This window comes from Temnothorax longispinosus, chromosome 9 (assembly GCF_030848805.1).
Source record: "Temnothorax longispinosus isolate EJ_2023e chromosome 9, Tlon_JGU_v1, whole genome shotgun sequence".
In the NCBI taxonomy this organism is placed as follows: domain Eukaryota; kingdom Metazoa; phylum Arthropoda; class Insecta; order Hymenoptera; family Formicidae; genus Temnothorax; species Temnothorax longispinosus.
Window position 1 is genome coordinate 14,973,703 of NC_092366.1, and position 17,633 is coordinate 14,991,335.

Below are 17,633 nucleotides of genomic sequence, written 5' to 3' on the forward strand. Positions count from 1 at the left end.
TTTTCGTGGTAAAAAATTGGAAGTGTAAAACAATCAGCAGAACCGCCCGAAGCATCAGCCGTCTTCAGCACAAAAGACCGTCGCGCTGATCCGCGAGTATAGCGAAAAGAAAGCGGTGTCCGTAGTCTCTAATCACCAGACTATAGATTACGAGGGCGATTATTACCGATTACACGTTGTGTAAGTACTCTCGCGACAGTGGCTAAGCGATTACGGCGGTAAGTCGAGTGGGACGAAACGCGATAATAAATTAAAAGGAAAAACGTCGCCCGGTTGGTGGAGCGAACTAAGCGTTAAGGCGCGCAGTTAATCATAATCGACGTTGCTCGAGTTCAGTGAACACGAAAATGAGCAACGAGCCGGGATCGTACGGAGTCTCCCCCGTTTGAATTTCAGATAGTCTCATTATTGAAATTTCCAAATAAAACACGCCGCCGGCGATAAATCCCGCTACGTCATCCTTCTAAACGGCCGGCCGTTTGCGTTACGCATATTTCTGTCGCGTGTGCTATTCATGTACGCGAAATGTAACATGCAAAATGCACACACTATGCATTTAAGATGAGATGTAAAAGGGGAACTCACCGTTCGATGATAAGTGCCATATAATTCCAACGAGTGATTTGACTCGTTGGAACTGTATAGCAATTATAATTTATAATATATAATAAGAGAGACGCGGCTGAGGGCTTTATTGGTTTCGCATGCAAAGATAATATGGCGTATCAGGTTGAAGCCGTATCTTCGCGGAGAAGGCAAGGGGATATTAAAATACATATCTCTACACATCGGCGCGACACTTCGTCGAGGAACGCGACGCGAAATGGAGTAACTGTTAACGGGCTCCGCCTCGCAGTTTTCACCAGTCACACCTGTCGACGTTCATCGAATCGTCCACTCTTTTGTCCACGGCCGTCGTCGGCGGAAGACAAGAAAACTGGAGGCGGCCAATGAAGCACAGAGGCATCTGCGAAAAAAAAACCCCGCGTCTTTCTTCTCTCGAGGCGGTATTCGCGCGGTTCCCGCACTGACGAACTGCTCTTCTCGCGCTCGTTCTTCTTACCCATTATTTTCGATCGAATAACGGAGCGATCGACCAAGAAAATCCGATTAACATCAATCAAAAGAAATTGTGCTGATGTCGAGGAAAAAAGATAATCGCCCCGGTAATCATGTCGAGACGACCGCCCAAACCGCCATTGGAATATAATTTCCTTCTTGTCATCTCTGTCGCAACAAGATTTAGTTTCTATACCGGGTACTTGTACACAATAGAAATTAAATCGAGACAAGTAAATCGCAATAAGCGCGAAGAAGCTGCGAACAAACTCGGTGGCGTAACTAGCGGAATTAATATCCACATCGTCACGTGCTGCTTCGGCAATTCCCATCGTGCGCTGCATTCGTGCCGTATCACAGAGAGCGCGCCCCATTACTCGGCGCGTTTCGAAACTCGTGAGGAGCATCTCGCGGCTCGTTTCCACGAACTCGTAAAAGCTCTCCGTGCAGGTTCGCTCGGCGGCGAACTCCGGTTCTCCGCCTGATGTTGCTCCTTCCTATCGGCGGCGCGGCGAGCCGAGGGGGAAAAAGGACTCGCAGGCACGCACCTGTGCGCCGCCGTGGTCCATGGGGTACATGTTGGTCAGGACGAGGCCCCCAGCGCCACGCCACGCTACGCCACGCCACACGGGGCAACGCCACCGGACCGCATTATCTGTCTATCTGCCGAGCATTCGCCGAGGCTGCTCGCTCCTCTTCTCCGCCTCGGGGCTGATTTTTATAGGGGATTCGCGTGACCGCCGGCTAAACGCTTCGCTTTAACCCGGCCCCGGCTCCGCTTCGGCTGCTGTGCAGTGCGCTCTCTCTCTCTCTCTCTCTCTCTCTCTCTCTCTCTCTCTCTCTCTCTCTCTCTCTCTCTCTCTCTCTCTCTCTCTCTGTGTTTTCATCTCTTCCCGGCCTGCCCTTCGTTTCTCCCCGCCACGGCTTTTTCCTCGCGGATCCCACCGCACGTCCTCGCCCGGCGGCTCTCGTTCGCGCGGAAGGCGCTTCTTCTGCCCCGAAGGATTCCCTATTTACACCCCGGCCATCATCGCGTTCCGCGTTATTTCCGTTCTCTCACACTTTGCGCCTCGCTTCTTCAGTCCTCCTCGCCGGGTCCGAGATTAATATTTTGTTTGATTTTCTTCTCGAACTTTGTTTTCGTCATTACCAATTTTTCTTATTGCCTTCGTCACTCTACATGGTGTAAATCGAGGAGGCATCGGATTTTGCCATTGTACCGCACATCCTTCTAGTTAACCGGAGTTTTCACTTTCGAGGATCCTGGAGCATTCCTCGTTCTCTTCCTGACATCGATAATTGGCCACGCCGATCGAACGCGGAATGGAATGGTAACAGAGATAAAAAAAAAGAAAGAAAAGAGAACAAGATGGATCAAGGTGAGAGATGCGCGAGAAAATCCTCGGTTCTCAGGACGAAAGCGGAAGGAGGTACGGGCGCGCCGGCTTAACAGATCGTCGTCGTCGTCGTCGTTGAGCAAGAAACGCAAGTAGCGTAGGACGAATATACGTCTTGCTCGGCTTTATCTCGCGTCTGTCACGCGGAAGAACTCGAGCCATCAGTCTGCCGCGGCAAATGCGTAACCGCAGATTTTAATTAAGACCGCGCGATAGATCGAATTTAAAGAGCTCATGTTAATTAGCTCGTACCTCGAAATATCGTCAGCGCTGGCGCGATGCAAAGAGACCCATAATCGTGCCAGCGTGTAATTACGGTCTCAGTGGACTTTCAGGTTCTTCTAAACTCGGGGGGGCCCGGCCCGGCGCGCCGGAACTGAGGCGGCCGATCGAGGCGATTGTATGCTTGAAATAATCGTGATTCGAGATTCCGCGAGTTAATCAATCGGCTAGTTAATCAATCACGCTCGATTAATTATACTCCGCGCTCCACGTCGAATGAAACTTTCTTGTCGAGGCCTACGACTTTGTCTAAACGACCGTAAGAACTATCTGAGAAAATTGCGACAGCGCGCACATCTGTGAGAGACAAGATCGGCAATACAGTTTCACGGCAAATTGTCCAAGATATCAATAAAAACCTATAAAACATATAAAAATTGCAGATGCTGAGAAAGTTAGAGACGCATTGCTGAAAACGGTCAATTATTTTCCGCCGTTGTACTAATAATCATTATCGTTACTCGCTATATAACAACGCAAAAATATATTGCATTACGTAAGAGCTCGTAAAGAGAAATGCAAAAATTATTCGTTTTCACAAGTAGATGCAATTATACCTACTTTTCGAATTAGCATTCAAGATTATTATAATAATTCAATAAACGTCAGTGAAAGTACACAATTACGTAACGCGTATTCGCGTGCGCCAAGCAATAACGTAATTGTCAAGTTGGTCGAAGGCATAAACGTAAGTGACTGAATCGCGTCAATAACTACAATAATAATATATATGATGTAGAATATCGACAAGGACAGAGAGAGAGAGAGCTGCTAGTTGTTTAAAAGAATAGAAAAAATCGCGGATGCACTTAACGGTCGGAATCAGAGTCGAGCAGCGCAACTGTATAAACTATGTTTCTCATATTGAATGAGAGTTGATGATAGTCCACGGTGCGTTCAGCAGATAATTAAGCCGCGGCGATGGAGAAGACGCGATGAATTATCATCTCGCGACGGCGGCGGTCAATAAAAGTCGGGCCGAGGCGAATCTCAGGTGCATCTCACGCGTCTCTCTCGCTGCACATATGCAGACGAATGCGGATCGATCTCCAGCACCGGGAATCCATAACGGGGGTTTACGATAATTGTTGGAGGCCTCGTGCAATTTCAAGCTTAATAAACCGGCGTCTCTCTTCCTCCACCGATCGTGCCGATCGTTCGCGATCGTCGCGGAATCTCTCCGCGGCGGAAAATCGCGATGAGAAAGCCGACCGGCCGATCCGCCAGTCCGGTGGCTTCGATATTCGTTAGTCAGGCCACATCAACACCTTCCGATCCGCAAAGCCGTGGCTCTTCCCGTGAAATCGTCTTTAATCAGACAGCCCGAAGTCGATCGCGCTCGATTAACCCGCGATTGCGCGCCGCAACTCATGTCGAATAAAAATAATAAAATAAAATGTTCGATCTGTAGAGAACTGGGAAGACTAAAGTGAAAAAATTGGAAAAACGCGAAAGTGATAATGCAAATGCAAAATCGAAAAAGTATTTCTATCATATTAAAGATATCTCGCCTTTAGAAAAAATTGGTTAATTAATTAATTACGATATCACGAGTAACGTAACAGTAGTGTTGTAAAGATATACATCAGTATTTACAAGGATAATTTCCCATATGCCATATGTTTCAGTAACGATCTATAAGTATGGAGCACAATCGTTTCATCATATATACATTTAAAAAAAATCACGCGCCTACTTCCGGGTTGATCTCAATCGCGGGCTCATCGATTGCCGTGGCCGTAGGAAGCGTCAGCTGCGCGCACGTGGAAAGTCTCGAGAATCGCGCAAGAAATTGCGCGGAAGTAATCGCTTTGCAAATTACAACGCAACCGTGCGAAGGCTAAGTTCCCTTTCTCAGGTTCACGTATATTTTCCCGTGATTTTTTTCGCAGCTAGCGCTCTTCGCGCGCATGAATCACAGTGTGCCATGTGGTGAAATTCACGGATGGAGTAACTAATGTTCTTCCTACATTAAATTAATATATCTTTGGAAAAACTACTTGTACACTTTAAGCAATTAATCAACTTTTTTTAGTCGAAAGACGAGATGTCTTAACGTGAGAAATTCTCTTAAATTTGATGTTCCTTTTTAAAATAGAACACGCGGAAGGGCACGGTCGAAGAGACACACACGAAAGGGCACGAATCTAACAGACGCGGGATATGCGCTTCTTCGGAACCGCTTTCGAGGAACTTTTTTCGGCATCGCACGTTATAACGGTAATTCCGTTCGGACTGTAATTGAAAGAGAGCAGCGCACACAATGCGGCAGCAACAGCAGCAACGGCGGCGGCGACGGCTTAATTGCACTAGGTCGAAATCATCGAGAGAACGACGGACGGACCCGGCGAGGGAACTTCTCTACCGCGGCCCGTTCTTCGAAAGTCATTTATAAGAGAGAGGGTCCAGGAGAGGAGGTGACCCCCGGTAACTCCAGGTCGGAGCGAGGCTCCGCAACGCTCCGGCTCCTAAGCTCCCATTATTCGTCGGGTTCGACCGAAATTGTCGATCGTTACGGAAGCGTGGATTTGCTTGCCTCCTCGCTCGAACACACGCATCATACTTTAACCCGGCAATTTACATTTGATATTTATAATTTAATCATTTTCGCTCGTGATTGCGGCTCTTTTCCGAGATACCACGGCGAAACAACGGAATAGCTAGAAGAGAAAGAAGTTATAATTATTTTTATTGTAGTGCGCGCTGTCCCTTAAAAAATATATAAATTTTGCGTAATATCACAGAATTTTCTTTCCATTGCTATTTCAAGTTTATAATCAGCGCCGAAAATTCAACAGTCTCTAATAAATTGATACATTATTGACAAGTTTACAGGCGTGCCTGCAACTAAGATGCTAAAATTTTATACACGCGATTCTGACACGATGACTGACTGAACAATTGTAATAATTCATGGAAAAATAAATACCCGCATATGCGCGACAAAATCTAATATTAATTACTACGAAACGTCGAGTTAATGTAAGAATCTTCGATATTAAAGTCAGTTTGGTCAAAATATATAACTCTTATTAATTACTACATTAACATACATTCCAATACAATATAATACATGGTGATGTGCTAAGCAATCCGTAGACAGAAAATAAGCTATATAGATATTTGATATGTCAGTTTAATATTAAATATAGAGTCAAACTTAAAGAGTTCATGATTGGTGAGTTAAAAAAATACTATACATATATACGGCAACTATTCGATAGAAAAACGTAAGTTTGCAGTGCGAACGAAGACTGCGCGATATTGTCATTCCCGGACGAGGCTATCCGAGATAGTGCACAATACGGAGGAGAGACGCAGTAAGAAAATTATAAAGTGCGAGTGACGGGGCAACATCCGCAAAAAAACTATACTTACGCAGTAAGTGCGTAATCTCTCCTGGCTGAGAACAAGGAGAAGGATGTAGCGCCGCCCTCCTATCCTTGTGCAACTCGCGGGAGAGACGCGTTAAGATAGTCGTCCAACGACATATTACATACCGTGGTATACAGAAACACAGCCGACGATCACGAGGACAAAGAGACGCCGATTCATTAGAAGCGAATTCCGATCGTGCTTTAATATCCAACGAAATAGAATGAAATCTTGTTTCTTTGATGTGAAACTCAGTCGCATTTCTAAGCAGTCCTTGTACGCAAGGTGTAGCAACAATCATAGTTTTTCTTAGTTATTAATTCCATCAAGAGTCAGAACCTACTTTTCCTTGATGACAATTCAATGAACATATTTATAATTATTTAACATTGAAAGTAAGAATATATTAATCTGTAAAAAAAAAATATATATATATATATATCAGGTGCTACTTTTATGAAGTTGCAAAATGACGAAGGAGTTTCTTATCGTGTCAATATCTAAGGGCATAAGTAATTTAATAAACTGTATTAAGTGAATCACCGTCTCTCTCGCCCGTATTTATCTAATCGCTTCACTTTACAGTAGTTTGCTAGTTTTGTAATATGTAAGTGATTAATATATAACCGTTTTTTACTAATTAAACTGAGGTCAACATGATTGTGATAAACGCGATAATCTTAATTAATTAATTTGGTCTTGTAATGTATATTCAAACATCGTTATATGTTATAACTTATCGATGAATAATTTAGCTATCAACTACATCGTGTAACCGGCTATATTATGCAAAAGCCGGCTTTGCCGGTACATATGTGAAAGCAATAAAAATTGTGATAGAAGCAATAAGAACGTGAGAAAAGAATTATTAAGTATTAGTCTCATAATTTATAAATTTATGGAATGTTTTATTTTTTATTTTTAATATTGGAAATGATAATTCCGTTATAAAGTTAAATCATAATATTACTGTAAATATTATATGAGAGAAACCCCCCCCCCTAATTGGACCCCAAGCTATCGATCAAGCCTACTTAGAACTTGATCCGTTCACTCGTTATCGAGATCTCAACATCTCGGGTACTCGCAACCCGTCGCGTCGCGTAAAAGAGTCACGGTCGGTCTCGCTCCGCGTGTACTTGGCGCGAGACACTACCGTGTCTCTTGATAAAATTATTTTTCTTCTATTTAAATTGTATATTAATGTATGATAATTGTATGTTAATGAAAAATGAACTTGGCTTCTCTCTTTCTCTCTCAAAGGAAGAAAAAAATTTGTTGACAATTAAACTCCGATGTGTCACACACGCGCATGTTAATTAAGTTTCTTCGAGATCAAAATAGCTGTGATTATAATAAAATCCACGTTTTTGTGTTACTTTTGTGCGATTGGTTTTGTATCATTGATCGTACCCCAAGGCGGAAGACTGCCAGAGATCAGAACACGTACGTGAGAACGGCCTCGCGTCGCAGATGCTACATCACGCATGATAGCACCTTGTGCGGTGATGCAAGCGGTAAACTATGAGCATTTGAAAGGAGCCAACGCTATGCGCTGAGATCGCAATGATCTATAATGGTCGCGGGGACTGGTATGGAAATCTTGCCGCACTGTCTTGCAAATTAACTTCCGATACGCGATGGTAGCAGATCTTGTGTAAATCATAGTGATAACGAGACGGTACTCGTAAATCGAGTATGGGTATTTTCTATTACATTATCATAATCCAATGGTGGGATATGTACAAGCGTACAAATATTTGGAGTCACTGATGTTCCGTTAAATTATAATCGATTTCTGCCGTTTCGCGGATAGCGTCAAGAGCAAGTTTTGCTGCATAAAAGCAATTATATCTATGTTTTTAATTAGTAAACGATAAAAGTTTTAATTTAAGAGGCGTTTATATACGAGAAAAAACCTACTTGATAGACGTGCAATGAAAAAAACTTGAGTTCAATCATACATAAATGTGTATCGTAATGGCCTGTCACGTACAACTGTTTATTTTTGTGAACGTACGCCTCGGGGTATGTATGTACACTGCGTTCTGTACGCTTGCATCACCTGTTCGAATACCCATTGGCTCTTTTTTTCGATCTCACTTGTGTCGCCGCGCAAAGCGAAAGAAGGGAATACTTTTCACTCGACTGGGTGAAGCTTTACTGCTGACGATCGAGCAAACGTACAACGTTATAACGCAATCTAATGTCTTAACGATCGCGAAAACAGTCGTTCGCAGAGACTAAAAAGTGCGCGTTCGCGCTGATTATGTGTGATTATTCGTATAAATAGTACCGTGATCTTCTCGCATGCTGTGCTTTTTACAGCTCTTAAATGCCGCCTTAAATGCCTGCAGTGAAAGATATTGCAGTGGCCATACGGAGCTTACATTGCTAAGTTGGACGTAGCAATCAGAGGTTTCAGTTATTTTGATATGTGCGCATTATATAAAAGTCCATCTTTCTATCTTTTAAAGATTTAAAGTATACATGATTTTCTATACCTTGTAAATATATCATACTTTGTCGTATTCTATTAAATTCATGTTATAGATGATAAATATGGTCGATTATAGGTTTGCAGATTTGTAACTGTAATTTACTGCGTGTCTACTTTAAATTACAATAAACGCAATTTTGACATAATAATTGAAATTATAATTTTCGGAATTAGAGTACCACATTACGTTTTATTTCAAAAGTAACGTATTGCCTATACTGCCAACCTGTTTAATCCTACAAAATAATTTATTCTATTCATCTCCTCTCTGACTAGCTCGTTTGTATTTGCATCGAGTTACACCCCGAGGGCGACGATATCTAGCTATTATTGCTTGACATTTCAGACGATTCTTTTCGCCCGTTTCGAAACGCGAAGTGAAGCACGCGAGAGAGTTATCCAGGTGAATCGGAGGAAAGTGTGGAGGCGACGTGTGTCGCGGCGCGTACCTGTATGAGATGGGCAAGGAACAGGACGTAGGTGGCGGCCGCCCTCATGTCTCTCCCTGGGGAATCCCTCGACTACCGCATATCATCGATATCCCCTGCTGCTACTCCTCGGCCGCTCTCTCGAGCACTCCTCCGCGCTTTCGATGAATCCTGCACTGTCTTCCCGTCGCGCCGTTTGTACGTATCCTTCGCTCTTTCTCTCTCTCTCTCCCTCTCTCTTCCTTTTTCTCACCACTCTCACCGAATATTATCGATCTCTTATCGGCACACTGCACTCAGATTTTTCCGGTCCGCGCACCAACACCGAATATCCACTGGCCTGTGTCCTCCGCGGGGAGGAACGATCCTTTCTCCTTTCCGTGGAGCACTAAACACTCGTCAACACTTGGTGAATGAATGGTAGACTCGCGTGCGTTTTTCTCCGCCGTTTCTCGTCCGTAAAGATCCTCGAATCCTCACTTTTCCCGTGCATAAGCGACATTCAAAGAGGAGACTCGCGTAAGCTTCTTCGCGTACCGCTCTCGCGACGCGACAGGTACCTTTCGCTCTCGAGAATACTCCAACCACGATCGCCGTGATACGGTCCTTTTCTCTCACGCCTCTTTTTTTTTCTTCGTCCTGCAACTCACTCGCTTCGTTGTTCGTCGGTCCTCGTGCAAGACTAATCGCGTCTAATTACACGACTCGTGCCTACAAATTTTCATCGGACAGGAGAAAGCGACTGCGCGCGCAAAAGCCTGATGATCGCACGCGCGCTACTCCAGAACTCGACACCTGCTTTCCTCGATGCGCAAGTCGCGATGTCCAGCACGTGTCCCACGTGTACGAGTGATACGACAGTTCGTAGAAATCAATTTGGAAAGTTGGTAGCGTCGCGTGTATTCTTCCTTCCCGGACACGTAGTTACGGTTGGATTTGACACTGATTTTCGCCGGTCAATTCCTCAATCTGTAGGCACGTTGCGGCATATGAAAGACGAGAACGACTCGGAGTTCGAGCTATCAGATAATTCCATTCGCACTCCATGCGTCAATTAATCCCCGATGCACGAAGGGAGGAGAAAGAAATCTTCGCGGGAGTCGTTCGCACCTTTTGAATGAATTTGTTTATTGTCGCAAGACGCTCGTCGCGCACCCCAATTCACTCACACAAGTAACAATCCTGTGGTCCTAAAGAAGCGATTTCCTCGAGATCCTCGGGAGAGAAACGCGATATCTGGGCACTACCGTCGGGAGAACGAGACGTGTGACACTGCCTCACGCACACGCGTGACACACCGCGAGAACCCGCGAGAGAGTCGGCCGCCCGGCGTCGTCGGCGCCGCCGCGGAAACGCGCGGCGAACAGGTGTGTGCACGTGTCCGGCGTACGCGGGAACGTGTGCGTATAATACGGCGTGCAACGCGCCTTCGCTGTGTGCACGGACACGCACGCACGCCGCCGCTCGGTAGCCGGCGTGCACAAAGACGCGTGTGTGTGTGCACGTGCGCGCGTGTGCGTGTGCGTGTGCATGAATGCGCGGCGATGTCCGTGTGTACCGTTCCTATACCACTTGTTAATCCGTGTGCGCACGCTGGAGCACGGAAACGCAGTAACGTCCGCGGGGTACACGACTCGGTCGCTCCGGGGATACTGAGTCGGAGAGCCGCAGGCCGGCCTGCGGGCCTCCCCCCTAATCCCACCGCGGCTCGTCCCCCCCTTTCGGTGCAGCCCCCTTCCCGAGTCACTCCACCTCCGGGAGCACGGAGGACCCCTTTACGTGTGTACCCCGCGCGCGCTCTACCTCGCATCCTTACGGGGTCCTCTCTCTTTTTCTCCTCCCGCATCGCGCATCGCGACTTTACACACGTTCGCCGACGCTCGCCCTCTCTTTCTCTTTCTCTCTTTCCATCTTACTCGATCGCGAATCCACCTCGTATATGCGCACGTGCGTGTGCATCGGGCCGCGTTTGCTCACGCGCGCATAGGTGACTGTGTGTGCGCGCGCGCCGCGCGAACATCTCGAGGGCTCTTTGCTCTCTCTTGCCTTTCTATGAGGCATTACACGACGACGTACACTTGTGCCCCCCGTGCCCAGGATGCTGGGCCCGGCTGAACACGAGCTAGCGCGCGTCCGTATATAAGTCTTACAATCGGTTTCATCACGAGCGGCATCGCGGAGTCGGTAACGCCGCGCCGCCGCGCGGTGGTTGTGTATTCTCACCTCTTGCCTCGCGGTCGAGGCGAGAAACGCGTGGCTTAGGCGCGCTCTTTGACTGCCACTCGTGATATGAATTTCGCGGGGGCTGCTCGCGAGGAGTTGCGGTCTGGGGTACCATCTAGGCCGCGAATGGCGTTTGCAAATCGCCGGAGTAATATAAATTTCGTTAGTACTGCGAAGGAATAGCGGATCGATGAGCACAATGAGAATTATGGGAATAATAATTAAGAGTCACTTGTTTCCGTCCGTAAGCGAAAAATACATGAAAAATATTAAAGCAAGACCCCTTCCTGCAAATAATAATGGGTCTGTTTCTTTTAGCTGCACTTGCTGAATTGGTGCACACTGATGCAGTAAGTTAAAGTAAAACAAAATATACTTGTCTCACTTTAACTTATTGGCACCAGTTCAGCCTAGTTCAGCCAGTGCAGCTAAAAGAAACAGATGGCATCTCAAATAAAAATTATTTTCTTAAAATCTGCACATGAATAAATTACTTTTTCGTAGCAAAAAGTTAACGCCTAGTTTCTCATCGTAATGTTTCAATTTAAGAAATAAAAATACCGCAAGATATATTAAGAATTATGTGTGGATATGTTAATCAAGGATTCACAAAATATTTGACAGGTTACTCTCCTTATAAATTGACTATCTTTTCTTGCGGAGACAAAAAAGGTGTTTAAATGTCGTTAATAATCATCGTATCGGAGATCGGTTGTTTGTATCGAGTCGTTAAGGTGGGTTCCCGGTAGACTCCGGCTGGCAAGACAAAATTATATGTATTCACGAAGAATGATTTTGGACGATGAATAATGGATAAGTCCTGTTGGTGTCGCGTGTCCATCGTCATTATATGGCTAGCGGGCTATGCTCCTCGCGAAAGAGAGATGCCATCGCCGTTGCGTCGCGTCGTGACGATCGTCATTGAATTTCTGCCCCATATACATACAGTATATATACCGTTCCACCGTAATTCGCGTGTCGGGAGTATCATGCGAACTGAGAACCCGAGTTAAATGGCTATAAATTATCGCTGCAATGAGAAACGTCTTCGCTGATCTTCTTTCAGGAACTACGTAAGTAACGATGTATGTCACTTTTATGTGACGCAACGTCTGGTAATCGGAAAATTATAAACGCACGCGGATTATCGTACAGTACCACGTCTTTCTTGAAAATTAATCTATTGAAATCTGTATATGTAAACGTGTTCATCAAAATCGTCGCAATAAAAAATTTGCGAACAGTTTTTGAATTTATGCGAGAGCATTCGCGCCACTGAAAACACTTATTGTTACGATGAATAAAAAATTTTGTTATTTTTGCAATCCTAAACTATTTTACGTATCTATGCAATGGTTAACCCAGGAACGATTACCTTATTTTTTTTTTGCATAAACGGTTATCTGGGGTGAATTTTACCTCAATCAAAAGTCATTGTTATTAATTGCATATTTTTCATTGTTCTATAATTTATTAGTATTTGAAGACAGAATATTTACTCAATATTTTCTAAAAAAAAGTAAGAAAAAATTTAAAAAATGTTTAAAAAACGAAAAAAGCACATTAAAATTATTGCGACGTAAGCTTTATTTTTTCGACAATGGAGTGTAAAAATCACTCCATACGACCGTTCTCGGGTTAAAGATTTATTAAAGCAAGATCGTGTATTTCAGCCATTATGAGTTTAAGAAAAAACTTTGGCAAACTGTTAAATGTCATTAATGATTGAAAAAAGCGCAAAAGTTGATAAAAATATTCAAGAGGCAAGAATTGAATGACAAAAATAAATATCTTGGAAATGAAATTTCACGACGCTCGCGCCAGTTTTGATTAGCGCGGTCATTAGAATTGCGGCGGGGCTCTCTTCGGCTGAAAGAGCCTGTAACGGACGGTATAGCGCAACACGGCGGGACTATATCTATCCTCTCTTTCTGCTCTTCTGGCGGCGGTCTCTTGAATCCGACGGCGAACCCGGTGTGGTAGCGCAGCAGTATGGTGTACCGTGGTCCACATGGGCGGATGGACGAACGGGCGAACATCAGTAGTGGGATGCTGCGCGGTGATGCTGCTTGGTCCGCACGCTCATCCGTCGTTCTCTCCCTGTCTCTTCCCTCTCTCTCTCTCGCCCGCTACAGTCTCTCCATTCTCGTCCGTCCTTCTTTATCTCTCATCGTCTCATTCCGTCCCGTTTTGCTCTGTCCTTCGTCCTCTTCTTACTACTAGGTACGTCACTCTTCTCGTTCTCGCTTATACCTTCCGCCTTCCTCCCGTTCTCCGTCTCTCTCTCTCTTTTCCTCGTCTCGGAGGACTTGCTTACTCGAGGGCCCCGAGTTAGCCGGCGGGCATTATGGTGGCTACTCCGTTGGCTTCTCGCGTCTCTCGAAAGCTCACGAGAGAGTGTGCCCCCCGAGGGTCAAGGAACTCCCTCGGGAACAGGTTCACCTCCTTCCCTACCTCTCTCCACCCCTTCTCTTTCCACTCCTCCTTCTCCTCTTCCTCCTCTTCCTCTCTCTTTCTCCTTTCCCCTTTCCTCACTGCGCGCCGCGTACCATCGCCAACCCGCCCTATGCCCCCTCCGGTTCGTACCTTAGGGTTTTACTTATTTTCTCTTATTACCGCCGTGGGCATGTAGGTATGTTTCACATACACACATACACACACACGTCTGCAAATCCAGCTCGTACGTACACGGGATACGGTCCACCTCGAGGTTCACCGGACTCCCTCCTTCGCACTCAGCGCCGTTCCCTATGTTCCTCTCGTCTCCCTCCCGCCCCCTCCCTCGGTGCTTCTCTCAGGTACTCCAATATGTGAGCACATTATTACAGAGGCGCAAGAGGAGCGGGAGGGACGCGGGAGAGTCATGGGGAGTCTCTCTCTCGCGAGGGAGCAAAGACGAGGTGAAACGCACACGCGTTTCTCCCGGTAGGTAGATGAGGAAAACGCGCGAGTGAGTGAGCGTTCATGCAAGGGTGTTTAGGTGCGGTTCCCTCCCCTCGCGCGACCCTTCGCATACTCCTCTTCCTCGCTTCCCCATCCTCCCTCCGAGTCTGTCTTGAGTCGAGCTCTCTCTGAGAGCCAGATACGAGATTCCACCTGTGCTGCCTGATATGCTGCCGTTGCTGCCGTGCTCATCCTCCTCTCGTCTCCTTCCATGTCTTCCCCGTGTCGTGAGATCGTTTCGAATTTGCTGGATAGCTCGTCCTTTCTTCTTTTCTTTCTTTTCTTGTTTTCTTAAAAGCCCGGGCCGCGTAACCGGCCCGGGGGATTATGGCGGCGCCCAGACGAGAAAACATGTGGATTTTCGGTGCGCGATATACGCATGAATCGAACGAACGGAAGAAACGCGAGGGCTCGTAATAAGAGCATTTAGCGGTCCTCGCACCTCGCGATTCCCTCGCACGTCCTCGCCGCCTTTTGGCGCGTCCCGACCGTCCGTTAAGAAATTGCCTACCGCCATTCGGCGGTTTCCTCTTGTCCTCGGTTTCGTTCTCTCATGAGATCGTTCCGAATTAGCTGGATACGCGTATTTTTAACAGCCCGACTCAAATGGCAACGGCAGACGGAGGATTATGTGGGCCGGTTCGGCGATCGTGGAATATTTTCATGTTGCAGAGACAACATCGCCGTGGCAAAAATGAAAGAATCATAAAGTCGCCTTTCCTTTTTATCAGATTTGGTCGGATTCTTTCTCGGGTTATTCCAGTATATTAGGATTGCCCGTTAAGTAAACGAGCGCTACGTATATTATTATTTATGGTATTTATGCGTACGCTGGGTAGCTCGAAAAAAATACTTTTTGCAACGAATCCCATATAGTTTTCGCACGCGTGTCATCGACAGGACTCTAGGCATATTATTCTCCTCGCCTTCTATTTTCATTATTCATGAATTTACGTTTAGGTTTCTGAAGGGCTTTTGCAAAAGCGGGAGATGTAATGGATACGCGACGGGGCGCAAACCGCGCGGAGTGTATACACACGCAGGAGGATTTTAATGATCTTTCTTCAGGCATTCGTCGGACTATAGATACCAGATTCCACCTGGACCGCAGCCGTACGTTGCTTCGAACTCGGCTGCATCCGCGCAGCCTGTCTCGAGGACACGAACTTCTTGTGTACTCTTACTTTCTTTCCTCCTTGTAAACTTAATGTAAACGTCCCACGATTTAAGTAATTACTTGTAACAAAGTTCAACAATTTCTCCTTATATACTCGCCTCGATGATTCACACGCATACGTAAGATATTACATAATATTTAATAAATTTTACAACACATTTTTGTCTTGTCTTTCAGAAATATTTCAAATAAAACAATGTTATTCCTCGTACTGTTATTTGCATCACTTTCACGAGAAATATATTTATAATTTTAATAGAAATTTAATTCATTGTTATAATTATCTGTAAGACATACGAAAAATTTAATGCCGCTTTAAGATTTCACTAGAATTTCATAACGTCTGGGTATATGCCGGACAGATTCGCAGGCGTGTCATGAACTCCGGGATAGCTCGGTTTCTCCGGTTCCGTTATCCCGCGAATACCCGTCAGGTGTCCTTTTGACGTCTCGCTAATTGTTGCTGAAAGCAAGTTATGTCCGTTACATACTTGCTCCATGAACCTGGAATAGCACGCAGTTTCTTTTCTTCGTATGCGAAATTATGCAGATTCGCTTGCCGAACAGAGCGAATCGGAGAATCGATGATATGCAAATTTTACGACGAACGCGCGTAATTAGCGGCGCTTCGACGAGCGCGTAAATAAAGTAAAACTTTCTCTGTTTACTATCCATTCGAACAATTCTTATTAAATAATTGCGTGGCGTTCGCGATAATCGAGCATCTGGATTTGTAAATAAAAGTAAAAGTATTCCAGAAGTAACGCAACTGAATATTTTCTCTATCATCTCGTAGCGATACAATTACCGGAAAATTAGTAATATTATATAAATTACCTATAGCTAGTTTATGTAATATTTGCATCCTGTAATTCATCTAAAAACATTGTTTATAAACTTATTCCCTTGCTTATTCCATTTCAGTAATATCAGTAGATAAATAATATATTTTTACAAAAATTCTAAAATAAATACAACTGAAAACTAAAATCTCTTCTTACTAATATGCATTAAATATTAAGATTTTGTGTTATGGAATTTTAAGAGTAGCTTTAAAATACAAAATTAACTTTTTTTGTTTCTATTTTTATATCTATACGTATTGTAATATCGTAAATAATTATCTAACGTAAATGTTTATCGTAAATAATGTTATTTTCTCGTTTAATTCCTTGAAGAACCAATATACCGGTACATTCTAATATTTATCGTAAGCATCTCGTCGTATGAGTATCTACTTAACTGATGCTTGACGTATGTATCTTATGACGTACGATTCAGTGCCTCTAATTCGTTCTTTCAGAAGATGTATTGGCAACCACCGACGGAAAAATGTAAGGATGCGGCATATACCGTTAATTCAGTGACGCTGTCAATAACGATTAGACGAACGGCCGACACCAAGACGAAGATATATAGACGGATAGAGGGATAAAAGAGATTTATCGTTCCGGCTAAACGCGCTGTTTCGCCAGCATATCGAGCGCGCGAGTAAAGCGAGTATAAAGCGAGAAAAATCGACGCATATTCCATTTACAGATGGACGTGAGTTGTCAATCAGTCGAATTGAAAAAATATGTGACGTTCCATATGCGAGAAATAAACTTTTTCCCATTACGAGCTGTGTACATTCTGTCAATTAGCCACGACTCTATTCACGATCGTGTCCAGATATAGATTATATAAGAGGCCGGTCGTTCGCAACGGTTATTTTTGTTATCGTCCCTCTTTCCACGCGCTCCGATCGTAACAAGGTAAAATGCTATTAGCGAGATAATTAATATTCGAGTACAATCTGGCTTTTGGGCCGGTCGATCCCAGAAAAAAATTATAATTACGGTCCCGTGAGAGTTTTTGGGCATCGGAAACAGGATCACGAAAGTAAGCCTCACCCGCCCCTCGGCGGGTGCATCGCAAATCGCTGCTTTTTATTGCAGTCTTAAGAGGAGGCGGGCACTGGATATTTGGGCGTGTAATAATCGAATGACGCCGATGAGACGAACGGAGCGCGCAGAGGGTGATCATTCAATTTTCTGCGCTGGCCGAGTCACAGCACGCACACGACGAAGCCGCGTGGCACGGGACTTTACACACGTTGTACGTGTGCGCGTTGAGGCCTTTGGTCTGGTTTAACGTTGGGTCAGTGAAGCCCCGCACGATAAGCCCCGGTCGAGTTAATTAATGTTAAAAAAAAGCTCGAGATAAGAATAAAGGGCCTCGTGTGCGCGCGCGTCCGTATGGCGCACCAC

General features: G+C 45.1%; 1 protein-coding gene across 1 annotated transcript in view; it reads right to left on the reverse strand.

Annotated features, from left to right (window-relative positions):
- Ser (protein serrate) overlaps nucleotides 1-10,669 on the reverse strand; it is a 42,548-nt gene extending 31,879 nt beyond the window's left edge. Inside the window, exon 1 of the mRNA XM_071788848.1 lies at nucleotides 9,063-10,669. Coding sequence (XP_071644949.1) covers nucleotides 9,063-9,110 — 48 coding nt within the window. The 5' untranslated portion in view covers nucleotides 9,111-10,669. The remainder of the gene's footprint in view (nucleotides 1-9,062) is intronic.
- Between the last annotated feature and the right edge of the window lie 6,964 nt (nucleotides 10,670-17,633).